General features: G+C 49.0%; 1 protein-coding gene and 5 non-coding genes across 6 annotated transcripts; all 6 read left to right on the top strand.

Moving 5' to 3' along the window:
- Window positions 1–463: 463 nt before the first annotated feature.
- Window positions 464–535, top strand: TRNAM-CAU (transfer RNA methionine (anticodon CAU)). The gene has a single exon. It is a non-coding gene; the product is annotated as a tRNA-Met (tRNA).
- A 200-nt stretch (window positions 536–735) lies between these two features.
- TRNAM-CAU (transfer RNA methionine (anticodon CAU)) lies at window positions 736–807 on the top strand. Its single transcript has one exon. It is a non-coding gene; the product is annotated as a tRNA-Met (tRNA).
- Window positions 808–5,883: 5,076 nt separating this feature from the next.
- TRNAM-CAU (transfer RNA methionine (anticodon CAU)) lies at window positions 5,884–5,955 on the top strand. The gene has a single exon. It is a non-coding gene; the product is annotated as a tRNA-Met (tRNA).
- A 202-nt stretch (window positions 5,956–6,157) lies between these two features.
- TRNAM-CAU (transfer RNA methionine (anticodon CAU)) lies at window positions 6,158–6,229 on the top strand. The gene has a single exon. It is a non-coding gene; the product is annotated as a tRNA-Met (tRNA).
- A 489-nt stretch (window positions 6,230–6,718) lies between these two features.
- Window positions 6,719–8,473, top strand: LOC146209897 (uncharacterized). The gene has a single exon (XM_084587466.1). It carries the CDS (start codon window positions 6,755–6,757, stop codon window positions 7,958–7,960), a length of 1,206 nt encoding a protein of 401 aa, XP_084443592.1. The 5' UTR covers window positions 6,719–6,754; the 3' UTR covers window positions 7,961–8,473.
- A 3,492-nt stretch (window positions 8,474–11,965) lies between these two features.
- TRNAM-CAU (transfer RNA methionine (anticodon CAU)) lies at window positions 11,966–12,037 on the top strand. The gene has a single exon. It is a non-coding gene; the product is annotated as a tRNA-Met (tRNA).
- Window positions 12,038–14,973: the final 2,936 nt, after the last annotated feature.

Here is a 14,973-nt window from a genome sequence, read left to right on the forward strand (position 1 = left end):
GCACCGAATAATTTAAGAAATTTATGACCCCCCCCCCCCCCCCCCCATGATGCCTCTTTCTATCCGAACAACCCACGTTGTTCTCATACCGAAGAGTGATGATCCCGCCAGGTGACTATCAGTAAAAGCTTATAGGCCCATAAGTCTCACAAATGTAGACTATAAGATTTTCATGAAGGTTTTAGGAAGAAGATTGCAGAATGTAATGAAGTCTATTGTTGGCCCACACCAAACATGCGGAATTAAAAGTCGAACGATACATACAAACCTTCATGTAGCACGTAGTATTCTAGAATGCTGCCATTCATTAGCTGTAATCGCATTGTTGTCTGCCCTGAAATGCATTTCACTTTAACTGCATGCTTTTCCAGCAGCCCGCGCTGGCGTCGTTTTTACCCATGTCTCTTTGTTGCGTATTTTCTGTGTGTATAAAATCTGGGTTTAAAGATTGAAATAAGACGAAAGCAGAGTGGCGCAGTGGAAGCGTGCTGGGCCCATAACCCAGAGGTCCGTGGATCGAAACCACGCTCTGCTATATCTGATTTTTTTCTTCTTTTGAGCAAATCAATTGATCCTCAGACAGCTGTAATCGCTTTGTCGTCTGCCCTGAAATGCAGTTCACTTTAACTGCATGCTTTTCCAGCAGCCCGTGCTGGCGTCGTTTTTACCCATGTCTCTTTGTTGCATATTTTCTGTGTGTATAAAATCTGGGTTTAAAGACTGAAATAAGACGAAAGCAGAGTGGCGCAGTGGAAGCGTGCTGGGCCCATAACCCAGAGGTCCGTGGATCGAAACCACGCTCTGCTATATCTGATTTTTTTCTTCTTTTGAGCAAATCAATTGATCCTCAGACAGCTGTAATCGCTTTGTTGTCTGCCCTGAAATGCAGTTCACTTTAACTGCATGCTTTTCCAGCAGCCCGTGCTGGCGTCGTTTTTACCCATGTCTCTTTGTTGCGTATTTTCTGTGTGTATAAAATCTGGGTTTAAAGATTGAAATAAGACGAAAGCAGAGTGGCGCAGGGATTCTACTTCCGGCCACCGCAGTGTACGGACGCGGAATCATGAGCTCCGTCGGAGCGGCGATAGCGGCCGTTGCTGGCCGCGGAAACAGGTTTAGCGCCGAAGAAGATAAGGACTACGAGATCGTTTTGCCTACCCTGCCCACCGGACGTGTTGTGTTAAACACGATGTTTTTGCACGGCGACGTGCGTATGAGGCCCTACAGGGTCGAGGACTTCAGGGATGCCCTCGCTAACGTCGGTGCGCTCCCCGACGTCGTGGCGTTGGGGGCGTACCAAATCAACCATGTGTGGGCGGTAACCATGAACAGCACGGAAGCCGCGAAGAAGCTGGCCGCCTTAAAGGAGCTGGAAGTCAAGGGACGCCGCTGCCTCATATTCGACCCTGAAGACCAGCAGGTGAAGCTACGCCTGCACTGGATGCTACACGGTGTGCAAGACGAGGACATCCGGACTGCTTTCGCGGCGTTCGGAAACGTGACCGAGGTGACGCGGGAGCTTGGCGCGTCGTTGGAATGAAGGAAAAGGGATCCACCACGAGAACAGTGCTGCTCAAGTTGAAGCCAGGTATGAAGGTGGACGACCTGCCCCACCAGCTTCGCGTCGCCGGCGAGTTGGCTCTCGTGGTGGTTCCCGGGCGGCCGATGCAGTGCCTGCGGTGTCACGGCACAGGCCACGTTCGCCGTGACTGCAAGGTGCCCAGGTGCTCCAAGTGCAGGCGCTATGGACACGCGGACGCGGACTGCGTCCGCACCTACGCGTCAGCGACCGGGCTCGGTGCGAAGGACGACAACAGGGAGCTGATGGACGTCGCCGAGGCTGAGGAAGCAGCAAAGGGTGCCGACGTGCTGGACAAGGTTCCCGTGTCGCAGGGCACCTCGGTGACTCCGAGTGGCGACGCCCCCCTTGCCGATAAGCCAGAGCTCGCGCCGGCTACGGTGAATTTGCCACAGCCAAGCGAGGAGACCTCAGCGGACGCGGAGAGCCTGCCGGCTCCCAAGGACGCAGAAGCAAAGGAAGTGAGCGAGGTTCACCGGCACAACTGCGGTGGTCGGACGACCACGGCCGCTACCCCTGGGAAACGCCCACATGCCGACACCAGCACCGGCAGAGACAAGGAGGCAACGCCCACTTCCGGGGAACCACCAGCAAAGGCGCCTCAAACAAAGAGGGCCACGTTGAAGCTTCGCTCAAACCTTGCGAGCGAGAGGCGGGCCGGCGACACGGCGCCTCTCGAGCACGGCCAGAAGCTCGAGGAGGACGGAGGCGTCTAGCCTTGTGCTAGGCGCGAGAGGTAAGCACCGTGCTTTCGGTCTCTTCTTCTTATTTAAAAAATGGCTCCTGCATCACCGTTGAAGGTCGCCACGCTAAATGTTAGAGGTCTGGCAGGAAAGAGAAAACAAGGCCAGGTGTACCGACTTTTAACGGAGCATGATATTGATGTATTAGCTGTGCAGGAGACGAAAGTTGACGGTGAGGAAGAGACCGAGAGCATGGTGCAACGTTTCACGCCTAGGTTTTTTGCTGTGGTTAGCCACGCTGTAGGCACATCGGCTGGCTGTGTTCTTTTTGTGAAGAAGTTGCCGGGGCTTGAAGTGCTTGGTCATTTTTCTTGTGAGTCGGGCCGGTGTGCACTTCTAGATTTTTCGCTGAATAGCACGGATTGGCGGATTGTCTGTCTCTACGCGCCTAATGTAGCAGATGAAAGGGCGCAGTTTTTCCAAGGCATCCAGCAGCGGCTCTGCACCGATAGACAACTGATCGTCCTAGGTGATTTTAATTGCGTCCTTAGTGCGCGAGACAAGACAAGCCGGCGGCCATACCGAGACGCAAGCACTGAAGTGCTATCGCGAATTGTTGAGGAGTGTAACCTCGAGGATGTGGCAGAGTGTCTCGAGGGAGCCCGCACCGTAAAGCTCACGCATTTCCAGGGTTCGAGCCATGCAAGGCTGGACCGCATTTATGCATCCCTCGACATCTTACCTGAATGCAATAGTTATGAAGTAGAGCCGGTATCGTTTTCAGACCATTGTTTAGTTAAATGTTCTTTTGGATGGGTAAAGAGAGGGAATTCTTTTTCGTGGGAAATGTGGAAATTCAATAATAAACTCTTGCAGGATGAACATTTTACCCGCATAGTAAAAGAAGAAATTGAAAAAATAAACCCAAGTAAAAATATGCACCTTTGGCAACAGTGGGAGCTGTGTAAAGAAACTATAAAAATTAAAGCAATAGAGAGGGCAACCTGTATACGGTTTGAGGAAAAGCAGAAAGAGACGGAGTTAAGGACACTGCTCCGTACGTTGCTTAAACAGGAAGCTCGAGCGCCGGGGAAATGGATTGAACATATACGGAAAACAAAGCAAAAACTAGAATTGATAGACGAAGATCGTTATCGAGGTGCGTTAGTGAGGGCAAGGGCAGAAGACACAGCTGCAGGGGAGGCGCCATCAAAACGAGCGCTGGGGTTAGAAAAAGCAAACGCTCAACGGAACCACATCGAACAAATAGATTGGGGCGGTATCTTGGCGGCGGACAACGACCACATCAAAGCAGCGTTCAACGCCCATTACCAAACCCTCTTCGCATCCCACACGGTAGACGCTAACACTTTTAAGAATAAGTTTCTGGCGACGATACCGCGTCTGGACGATGAAGTGAAAGAGAGATTAGAACTAAAGATAACTGAAACAGAAGTGGAGCACGCTATCGACAGTTTAAATGCCGGTAAGTCGCCGGGACCGGATGGGTTCAGCGCAGGTTTTTACAAAGAATTTAAGTACGAAATCACACCTATTTTGAACGCAATTTATAACGATGCCTACACATTAAATGCCCTGCCTCCGTCATATGGGTCATCCCACACCGTACTCATTCCTAAAACTGATGAAATAGACAAATTACGCCTGGTAACATCTTACAGACCCATAGCACTTACAAACATTGAATATAAAATTTTTATGAAGGTTTTGGCCCGAAGGTTGCAAACGGTTATTAAGGATATAGTAGGACCACACCAAACGTGTGGGATAAAAGGGAGGTCAATAGTGACCAACATTCAAAAGGCGCGAAGTGTCCTTGAGTGTTGTGATGACTGGGATGGTCGGGTCGCCATGCTTCAGATCGACCTCGAAAAAGCATTCGACTGCGTCGATCACGAAATTTTGTTTTCCCTTTTAGAACATGTGAATGTTGGTTCAGTTATATGTAAGGGTGTGGCCCTGGCGTACCGTAACTGCACGACGAGAGTGATTATTAATAAGAGTCTGGGAGCCCCCATTCGACTGCAGCGTTCGGTGCGACAGGGCTGTCCCCTCAGTCCTCTTTTGTTTTGCATTTATATTGAAACATTGTGCATGAAACTTATGAATAATGTCAACATTAGTGCGTTTAGGTTACAAGCAGCCGAAGTGAAGCTGCTCGCGTATGCAGACGACATCGTTATTTTTACGGTTGACCAGGAGAGTATCACCGAGGCTGTCAAATGTATCCGTGAGTTCTCTCAAGTTACCGGTAGCGGGGTGAACTGGGCCAAGTGCCTTGGGCTCTGGCATGGACAGTGGCCGTCGAAACCAGATCGCTTTGCCAATGTTACGTGGACAGACACACCGACCAAGTACTTGGGCGTCGAGCTGGGTGCCTACCGCGAAAGCGAGCATTATTGGAAAGGGCAAATGACCGAACTACGGGAGAGAGCCGAGAAGTGGAAAGGCGCCAACATGTCGATTTTTGCCAGAGCTACTGTATGCAATCTTTTTTTTATCAGCAAACTTTGGTACGCAATGCAAGTTTTGAGTTGTTCGCGCGTAAACGTACAGAAGTTACACAGGATTTTCGCCGTTTTTGTTTGGGCAGGTAAATGGGAACGCTGCAGCAGGACGAATTTGTTCCGTCGGGTAAAAGACGGCGGTTTGGGACTCGGCCATCTGTTTTTACGGCAGGTGGTCAACCGGTTTTTGTTTTTTCGGGATGCTTCGGACCCTTTCTTACGCACCGTCTGCCAAGTTAGGCTACGGCGCCTACTGCCGGAGTTTGTTGTCTCCACCGAAGAAGCTACGGGTAGGATTTTTGGTTATTACAGGGAGGTCGTCGCTAGTGTAAGACTTCTTTCAGTGCGTTTTTCTAATGAATATTTGTCCACTGTAAAACGAAAAAAGCTGTATCGCGATTTATGTGACATTGTTTTGCCACAACCCTTGTACAGAACCTTATACAGTGGAGGTCCGGGCAGAGATGTCTTGAAGAGAGTAAAGAAAATGCAGGTGTCGCCAGGAGCTAAGACATTTTTCTTTAAATTACACACCGGAACATTATCAGTAAAGAAGTTTTTGGAGGAAAGGGATTTTTTTTTACCGTGGGGGGCGCACTGTTTAATCTGCAAGCAGCCGGAAACAATAGACCATGTTTTTTTGCATTGTTGGGAAGGGGTTTATTTCTGGGATGTTTTGCAACGTACGATAAAGAAAGAATTTCCACTAGACTCCCACGGCATCCGGTATTTAAGCATTGATAATGAAGATGGCGTTCCGTATGATTTAATCATGCTCATGGGCCTCCGCTCTATATGGCGCTCCAGAATGGCGGGCTATCACTGCGACAGGGATGCTCGACCCGCTAGAATATACTTTCGAGAAAGTGTGAATTGGTTTATTGCCATACAGAAAGTGGCTGCTGACCCTCCCGAATGGCTCTCAAGGGTAGAGCCTTTGCTGTCGTTGCGGGAGTTTTAATGTACTGAGACGAAGCCAGCCTGACATTGGCTGATGATGACCTTCCAATATGTACTTTGTTTTGTGTTATTCGTGTTGTGTTCTTGTGAAATGGTATGAACCAAAGCCAGGAAATAAAGAAAAAAAAAAAAAAGCAGAGTGGCGCAGTGGAAGCGTGCTGGGCCCATAACCCAGAGGTCCGTGGATCGAAACCACGCTCTGCTATATCTGATTTTTTTCTTCTTTTGAGCAAATCAATTGATCCTCAGACAGCTGTAATCGCTTTGTTGTCTGCCCTGAAATGCAGTTCACTTTAACTGCATGCTTTTCCAGCAGCCCGTGCTGGCGCCGTTTTTACCCATGTCTCTTTGTTGCGTATTTTCTGTGTGTATAAAAAATCTGGGTTTAAAGATTGAAATAAGACGAAAGCAGAGTGGCGCAGTGGAAGCGTGCTGGGCCCATAACCCAGAGGTCCGTGGATCGAAACCACGCTCTGCTATATCTGATTTTTTTCTTCTTTTGAGCAAATCAATTGATCCTCAGACAGCTGTAATCGCTTTGTTGTCTGCCCTGAAATGCATTTTACTTTAACTGCATGCTTTTCCAGCAGCCCGTGCTGGCGTCGTTTTTACCCATGTCTCTTTGTTGCGTATTTTCTGTGTGTATAAAATCTGGGTTTAAAGATTGAAATAAGACGAAAGCAGAGTGGCGCAGTGGAAGCATGCTGGGCCCATAGCCCAGAGGTCCGTGGATCGAAACCACGCTCTGCTATATCTGATTTTTTTCTTCTTTTGAGCAAATCAATTGACCCTCAGACAGCTGTAATCGCTTTGTTGTCTGGCCTGAAATGCAGCTCACTTTAACTGCATGCTTTTCCAGCAGCCCGTGCTGGCGTCGTTTTTACCCATGTCTCTTTGTTGCGTATTTTCTGTGTGTATAAAATCTGGGTTTAAAGATTGAAATAAGACGAAAGCAGAGTGGCGTGGGGATTCTGCTTCCGGCCACGCCAGTGAACGGACGCAGGATGCAGGGCTCCTCAGGAGCGGCTTCAGCGGCCATGTCAGGCCGCGGTAACAGGACTGCTGAAAAGGACAACACTTACCAGGTCGTTTGGCCTGCACTTCCAACAGGTCGGTTTGTTTTGAATACCGTTTTTTTGCACGCCGATATCAGGGCCCGCCCGTACCGGGTGGAAGATTTCCGGGATGCTTTAGCACAACACTCGCTAATCCCCGATGTTATCGCTATGGGGGCGTATCGGATGAGCCACGTCTGGGCCGTCACTCTCAAGGATACTGAAGCCGTATACAAGATTGTCAGTGTAGGTGAGCTGTCTGTGAAAAACGGTCGCTGCTTGGTGATTGACCCGGCGAACCAGGACGTGCGACTCAAACTTCACTGGCTACTTCACAACGTGCCAGATGAAGATGTTCGTGCTGCATTTGCGCCGTACGGAAAGGTGTCAGACGTTTCCCGGGAGCGCTGGCGTGTTAAAGGTATGCTGGAAAAGGGCTCTACAACTAGACTCGTCACGCTGAAGCTGAAAGTTGGCATGAAGCTCGACGACCTGCCGCATCAGCTGAATGTTAGCGGTGAGCTCGCGCTCGTCAGTGTGCCAGGCAGACCCCCGTTGTGCCTACGCTGCCGGAGTACGGGTCACATCCGCAAAGAGTGCCGGGTTCCTCGCTGCGGAACCTGCCGACGGTTCGGGCATGAAGACAACCAGTGTGCACGAACCTACGCTAGCATTGCCGGACCTGGGACCACCGAAGACTCGTCCGAGTTAATTATGGACGAGGCGGATGCGGAGGAGGCTGCTGACATTAGAGGTCAGTCAACGAAACAGGACGCGCCTTCCATGACGGTTTTAACAAAGGATAAGGTGACGGTCTCAAATGAAAAGAATGAACCTCGGCATGTCTTGAACGCTCCATCCCAGGACCATGAAAGCGAGTCAAAGGAAGGGTCAGAAGACTTAACCAAATTTTCTGACGCTGAGGATCATCTCAGTACTGAGCCTTCCTGTACTGATGCCATGGAGGTTGGGCCGGAGACAGCAGCCTTAATTGCCGCGAAACGTCCGCATGAGGAAAGCGTCGAGGAGACTCAGCTGCCAGGCGGTGTTTGTGGTGAGCCGCCGCCGAAAACTTCTGGCATCCGAAGAGCCACGTTAAGACCGAAGCCGAACTTCTCGGCAGACACGCGGCAGGCGGGGAAACCGCCTCCGTAGTTTTTGTGGTGACCTGAACGATTTGTGGGTCGGCTGCCTACCGACCAGCGTCACGAATCTTCTACAACCAAGTGGTGCGTGTGTTAGCAAAAATGAAACAATGGGCTTGGACTTCGTTTGAATGCATTCCGACATTCTGCTGGCAGGACATTACATGCATGCATACGCCGCTCTTTGTCAGAAGCGGAGGCCACGCAACCATGAAGGTAGGCACCATGCCGGTACTGGCCTCTCTCTAGTACATGACTCTCAAGCTTAATCCGCCGTTACACGTAGCTACTTTGAATGTTAGAGGACTGGGAGCGAGAAGGCGACAATGCCAGCTCAGTCGCCTCCTTGTGGATAATGATATAGATATAGCAGCTGTGCAAGAGTCAAAGATTGAGAGCCAAGAAAGCACTGACCGTATGGTGGCTTCTTTTCGAACAAACTTCTATGTGTGTGTATGCCATTCTGTTGGTGTATCGGGTGGATGCCTTTTATTTATACGTAACACGCTGGGAGTAAGCGTAGAGTCCGTTTTTGCCTGTCCAAGTGGTCGGCTTTTGGTTACCGATTTTACCTACTCTAATTTATGCTGGCGTGTTGTGTGTGTGTATGCTCCCAATTCAGGGCGTGAGCGTGAATTGTTTTTTCAGTCTATTGAGTTGTGGTTGAAGGTCGACAAAATCTTGCTTGTACTTGGTGACTACAACTGTGTGTGCGCTGCTGTGGACCGAGCGGCCAAGTGTAAACCTCGAACAGTCAGAAGCTCCGAGCTGTTGAATGCACTTGTGCATGAGTATGGCCTTGAGGATGTTGGCAGTGTGTTCTCCACTGGAAACCAGCCAGAGTTAACGCACATTCAGCGAGATAGCCAAGCTAGACTGGACAGGGTGTATGCCTCGGTAGATATTGTTTCCCTATGTACTGCATATGAGGTCAAACCTGTGTCTTTCAGCGATCATTGTCTCGTGAGTGCAGTGTTTGGTCGCAAAGGAAAGAAATCGCGCTTTAACTGGTACCTATGGAAACTGAATGCCAAACTTCTTGCCGATGAAGAGTTCCTTACTGAAGTTAAGACAGAGTTTGAAAATCGTCTTGCTATGCGACCAGTAAGTTTTGCAGCGGAATGGGACAGCTTCAAAGAGTGGGTCAAATTTAAAGCAATAGAAAAGAGTAGTAAGCTGCGGTACAAAGAGAAAGAAAAAGAAAAAGAACTGAATGAACAACTAGCTCTTTTTTTGAGCATGGAAAGTACTGTGCCAGGGCATTTCGCCAGTGAAATACGAGAGCTTAAAAGTGAGCTGGAAACAATCGACAGCGAAAGATACACAGCGGCTGTCATACGTGCAAGGGCTGAAAAACTTTGGGCTGGAGAAGTGCCGACAAAACGAGCCCTAGCAGACGAGAAAAGATACGCCTGCCAGAAAGAAATATGGAGTATAAGGTATGCCGGATATATCACTGAAGATGCTAAAGATATTCAGCGTGCCGTAGCAGAGCACTTCGAAGAACTGCTTAGCGCTAAGCTTGAGACTGTAGGCGGCTTTAAAACAGATTTTCTAAGACTGATGCCTGCACTGGATGACGAAAGTAAAGCGCGCCTAGAAACACAGATAACGTTGCAGGAGATAGAATCTGCAATAGATGACCTGACACCTGGGAAGGCCCCTGGGCCGGATGGTCTAAGCGCTGCCTTCTTTAAAACTTTTCAGCAGTATGCGGCTCAGTTTATGCTCGATGTAATCACTGAAGCTTATGAACGTAATACTGTTCCATTGTCTTTCGCTACATCGCACATTGTGCTAATACCCAAGACAGATGATCCGGAAAAACGACTGTTGGTGGGGTCATATCGACCGATTAGCCTCACCAATGTTGACTACAAGGTGTATATGAAGGTTTTAGCAAAAAGACTGCAAAGCGTAATAAAAAAAACTGGTTGGGTCTCATCAAACGTGCGGCATCAAGGGTCGATCCATTGCCACGAATATACATGTCGCAAGAACCGTACTAGAATGTGTTGATGCACTCTGTGGTCAGATAGCCATGATGCAGTTAGATTTGGCGAAAGCCTTTGACCGTGTTTCTCACGAAATTCTTTTTTCCATTTTGGAGCATTCTAACCTTGGAAAAGTCATAGTGGAGGGTGTTAAAATGGCTTACGCGAACTGCACGACCCGTATTATAGTGAATGGTGAACTGACTGACAGCATCGCAGTACGTTCATCGGTAAGACAGGGCTGCCCACTCCCACCCCTGCTTTTTGCACTGTATTTAGAGCCACTTTGCTTGGCTATCATTGATAGCGATCGCATTTTAGGATTCAAGCTGCAATCAGCACACGTGAAAATGCTGGCATATGCTGATGACATAGCAGTGTTTTGTGCAACTAGAAAGAGCATCTGTGAAGTTACGGGTGTCGTCCAAACATTTTGTGATCAAACCGGATGTAAGATCAATTGGGAGAAAAGCTCTGGGTTTTGGCACGGTCATTGGGACGTGACACCTGATTTCTTCTGTAAGCTGCGATGGTCTGCTCTCCCAACGCGATATCTAGGCGTGCCTTTAGATTGTTATCGAGATGCCAACATGCACTGGATGGAAGAAACATCCAGAGCGAAAGAAAAAGCGGATGCGTGGCAAGGAAGGCAACTCTCAATGTTTTCGCGCGCTTCCATTTGCAATGTTTTTCTTATTTCAAGGCTGTGGTACCTCATGAATGTGTTGTGTGTCTCACGAACCTCAATTCAGAAAATGCATCGCGTTTTTGCTGTTTTTATTTGGGCATCCACATGGGAAAAAACCGCCCGGACGAACTTGTTTATTTCTGTTAAAAGGGGCGGGCTTGGCCTTGCCCATTTGTTCTTGCGACAGGTGGTTTCGCGATTTATATTCCTGCGTGATCAAAAAGATACCTTTCTAAGAACTGTGATGCAAGTGCGATTGCAGAGGCTGCTCCCTGAATGGATTGTGTCATGTGAAAGCATGCCTGGTACTGTGACTGGCTACCTGCGCGAAGTTGTTTTTTCGTGCAAGTTGCTGGAAGTGCGGTTTTCTTTTGATTACCTTTTCAATGTTCCCAGAAAAAAACTGTATAAAGATCTCATTGACGTGATGCTGCCGGTGCCTTTTTACAGGGAATTACACTGTGGAGGCCCAGGGCAGGATGTTTTGAAAAGAGTAAAGAAGATGCCCGTGAGGCCATCTGCTAAAACGTTCTTTTTCAAATTTCACTCTAATACGCTCCCTGTTAAAACCTGGCTGAATGAAAAAGGTATCTTCGTCCCATGGACAACAAATTGCCTGTTGTGCAAAAAACCGGAGACAATTGAACACGTCTTCTTACAGTGTTGGGATGCTGTTTTTCTGTGGGACGCCCTCCAAAGGACAATTAAAAAGGAACTTCCCCTAACTCCGTACGGAATCAGATTCCTACCAGTGCAGAACGATGATGCACCTTATGATTTAATTATGCTTCTTGGTCTCCATAGTTTGTGGAAAACACGAATGCAGGTGCGTCACGCAGATATAAATACACGATCTGCGCGTGAAAACTTCATTGAAAGTGCGGTGTATATACGCGAAACTTTCAGGATGCAGCAGGATCCACCACATTGGCAATGCCTATTTGATGAGTTGGTGAACCTGAAAAGATTTTAGCCGCGTACGCGTTAGCTCAAGTGTAGTTGACGTGTTTTATCATGTGTATTTTTGTTTTCTGTTTCACGGCAATAAAGAAAAAAAAAAAAGCAGAGTGGCGCAGTGGAAGCGTGCTGGGCCCATAACCCAGAGGTCAGTGGATCGAAACCACGCTCTGCTATATCTGATTTTTTTCTTCTTTTGAGCAAATCAATTGATCCTCAGACAGCTGTAATGGCTTTGTTGTCTGCCCTGAAATGCATTTCACTTTAACTGCATGCTTTTCCAGCAGCCCGTGCTGGCGTCGTTTTTACCCATGTCTCTTTGTTGCGTATTTTCTGTGTGTATAAAATCTGGGTTTAAAGATTGAAGTAAGACGAAAGCAGAGTGGCGCAGTGGAAGCGTGCTGGGCCCATAACCCAGAGGTCCGTGGATCGAAACCACGCTCTGCTATATCTGATTTTTTTCTTCTTTTGAGCAAATCTATTGATCCTCAGACAGCTGTAATCGCTTTGTTGTCTGCCCTGAAATGCATTTCACTTTAACTGCATGCTTTTCCAGCAGCCCGTGCTGGCGTCGCTTTTTACCCATATCTCTTTGTTGCGTATTTTCTGTGTGTATAAAATCTGGGTTTAAAGATTGAAATAAGACGAAAGCAGAGTGCCGCAGTGGAAGCGTGCTGGGCCCATAACCCAGAGGTCCGTGGATCGAAACCACGCTCTGCTATATCTGATTTTTTTCTTCTTTTGAGCTAATCAATTGATCCTCAGACAGCTGTAATCGCTTTGTTGTCTGCCCTGAAATGGATTTCACTTTAACTGCATGCTTTTCCAGCAGCCCGTGCTGGTGTCGTTTTTACCCATGTCTCTTTGTTGCGTATTTTCTGTGTGTATAAAATCTGGGTTTAAAGATTGAAATAAGACGAAAGCAGAGTGGCGGAGTCGATTCTACTTCCGGCCACCGGCGTGTACGGACGCAGAATGATGAGCTCCGGCGGAGCGGCGATTGCGGCCCAGGCTGGCCGCGGTAACAGGCTTGAGGAAAACGACGACAAGGGATATCAGATTATTTTGCCGCATCTGCCCACCGGACGTGTTGTTTTCAACACAGTTTTTTTGCACGGTGACGTACGAGTGCGACCCTTCAGGGTTGAAGATTTCCGGGACGCCCTGGCCAAGATTGATACGCTCCCAGACGTGGTGGCCTTGGGGGCTTACCAAATAAACCATGTCTGGGCGGTGACTTTGAACAGCACGGAAGCAACCAAGCGGCTGCTAGCATTCAAGGAGCTTCAAGTGAAAGATCGACGGTGTATCGTCATTGACCCCGAGGACCAACAGGTGAAGCTGCGGCTCCACTGGATGTTGCACGGCGTGGCGGATGAGGATATCCGAACAGCTTTTGCGGCGTTCGGTGAGGTGACGGAAGTGACCCGTGAGTGGTGGCGAGTCCAGGGAGTGCACGAAAAGGGCTCAACAACGAGAACCGTGCTTCTGAAGTTGAAGCCTGGGATGAAGATAGAAGATCTGCCTCACCAGATAAGAGTAGCAGGGGAGTTGGCCCTTGTTGTGGTGCCTGGGCGGCCCATGCAGTGCCTGCGCTGCCGCGGGACCGGTCATGTGCGCCGGGAATGTAAGATTCCGCGGTGTGCGACGTGTAAGCGGTTTGGCCACTCGGAGGAAGACTGCGTACGAACGTATGCAGTGGCTACTGCACCAACAGCGAGGGCGGACATGACGGAACACCGAATGGACGTCGCAGAGACGGAGGAGGCCGCAAAAGGGGTCGGAGAGGATGAGAGGATGGCAGCAACGACAGGCATGTTAGTGCCCCTGGGGGGTGGCGACGAGATGCTCGGTGGACCAGACAGGGAAGTGGCACTGCCAAGCAACGGACCGTCGGAGAAAGAAACGGTGAGCGATGCCGAGAGCTCAAAAATTGAACTTCCGGAGTCTGCGGGCAGACGGGGGACCCTCGAAGGGAGCAGCGGCCGAGCGACCAACGTCCAGGGCCCTGCGAAGCGTGCCCACGACGGGAGCGCCAGTGAGACGAATGAGGCAGAGGCAGCTAGCAACGACGAGCCGCCGATAAAAACGCCAATAGGGAGGAGGGCGACCTTCAAACCAAGACCGAATGTCTCGACGGACAGGAGAGCTGCCGAAAAGCCGCCCCCGTCACAAGGTCTGCCAGTCCAACCTCATGGCTCTGGCGTCAACGAAAGCGTCTAGCGCCATGCTAGACGTGAAGGGTAAGCACCAAGCTCTTGGCCTCTTTTCACTCTAAGAAAATGGCTTATGTACTGTCACTAAAGGTTGCGACCCTTAACGTGAGAGGTCTAGCAGCAAAAAGGAAGCAGAGCCAGGTCCTGCGCCTTTTAAATGAAAATGACATCGATATACCTGGAGTTCAAGAGACAAAAGTCGACGGTGAACAAGAGACCGAGAGCATGGTGCAACGTTTCACGTCGCGGTTTTACGCAGTTGTCAGCCATGCAGTCGGTACTTCTGCTGGATGCGTCCTGTTTGTGAAGAAGTTGCCGGGTCTTGTAGTGCAGTCGCATGCTTCTTTTCCGTCGGGTCGGGGTGTGGTCCTCGATTTTAGTTTTTGCTCGGCTGAGTGGCGTGCTGTTTGTATATATGCACCTACGGTAGTTGATGAGAGGGCTGCTTTGTTTGATTTTGTTGAAGGGTATTTAAACACGGATAAGCAACTTGTCTTTCTGGGGGATTTCAATTGTGTACTGAGCTCCGGTGACAAAACTAGCCTTCGTACATTTAGGGATCGTAGCACAGAGGTGCTTTCGCGCTTGATTGACGAGTTTGCACTGGAAGACGTTGCAGAGTGTCTCACGAGCGAGCGACGGGTTCAGTATACGCATTTTCAGGGTGCTAGCCACGCCCGCCTTGACAGAATTTATGTGGCCGCAGAACTGGCTCCAAAATGCCAGGATTATTATGTTTTGGCGGTAACGTACTCAGATCACTGCATGGTTCAGTGTACAATTGGACCAAGAAAGGGAGGTAGCGGTTTTAATTGGGAATTGTGGAAGTTAAATAATAAACTGCTGAATGACGAGCAATTCACCAGACTAGTAGAAGAAGAAATTGGTAATATTTGTCAGGAGGACACCCACGAACTGGGTCAAGAATGGGAACTGTGTAAGCAACAAATTAAAATCAAAGCTATAGAGAAGGCCAGCTGCATACGGTTTCAAGAAAAACAAAATGAAATGCATTTAAGATCTTTGCTAGATAAATTGTTAGCCCTGGAGTGTAACACGCCAGGGTTATACATGGACGACGTTAGAAAAATAAAACAAAGACTTCAACTGAATGACGAAGACCGTTATCGCGGAGCACTGGTGCGTGCGAGAGCGAAAAAATTGGCCA

This window comes from Amblyomma maculatum, chromosome 1, assembly GCF_055883805.1.
Source record: "Amblyomma maculatum isolate TAMU_Amacu chromosome 1, ASM5588380v1, whole genome shotgun sequence".
NCBI classification, from domain to species: domain Eukaryota; kingdom Metazoa; phylum Arthropoda; class Arachnida; order Ixodida; family Ixodidae; genus Amblyomma; species Amblyomma maculatum.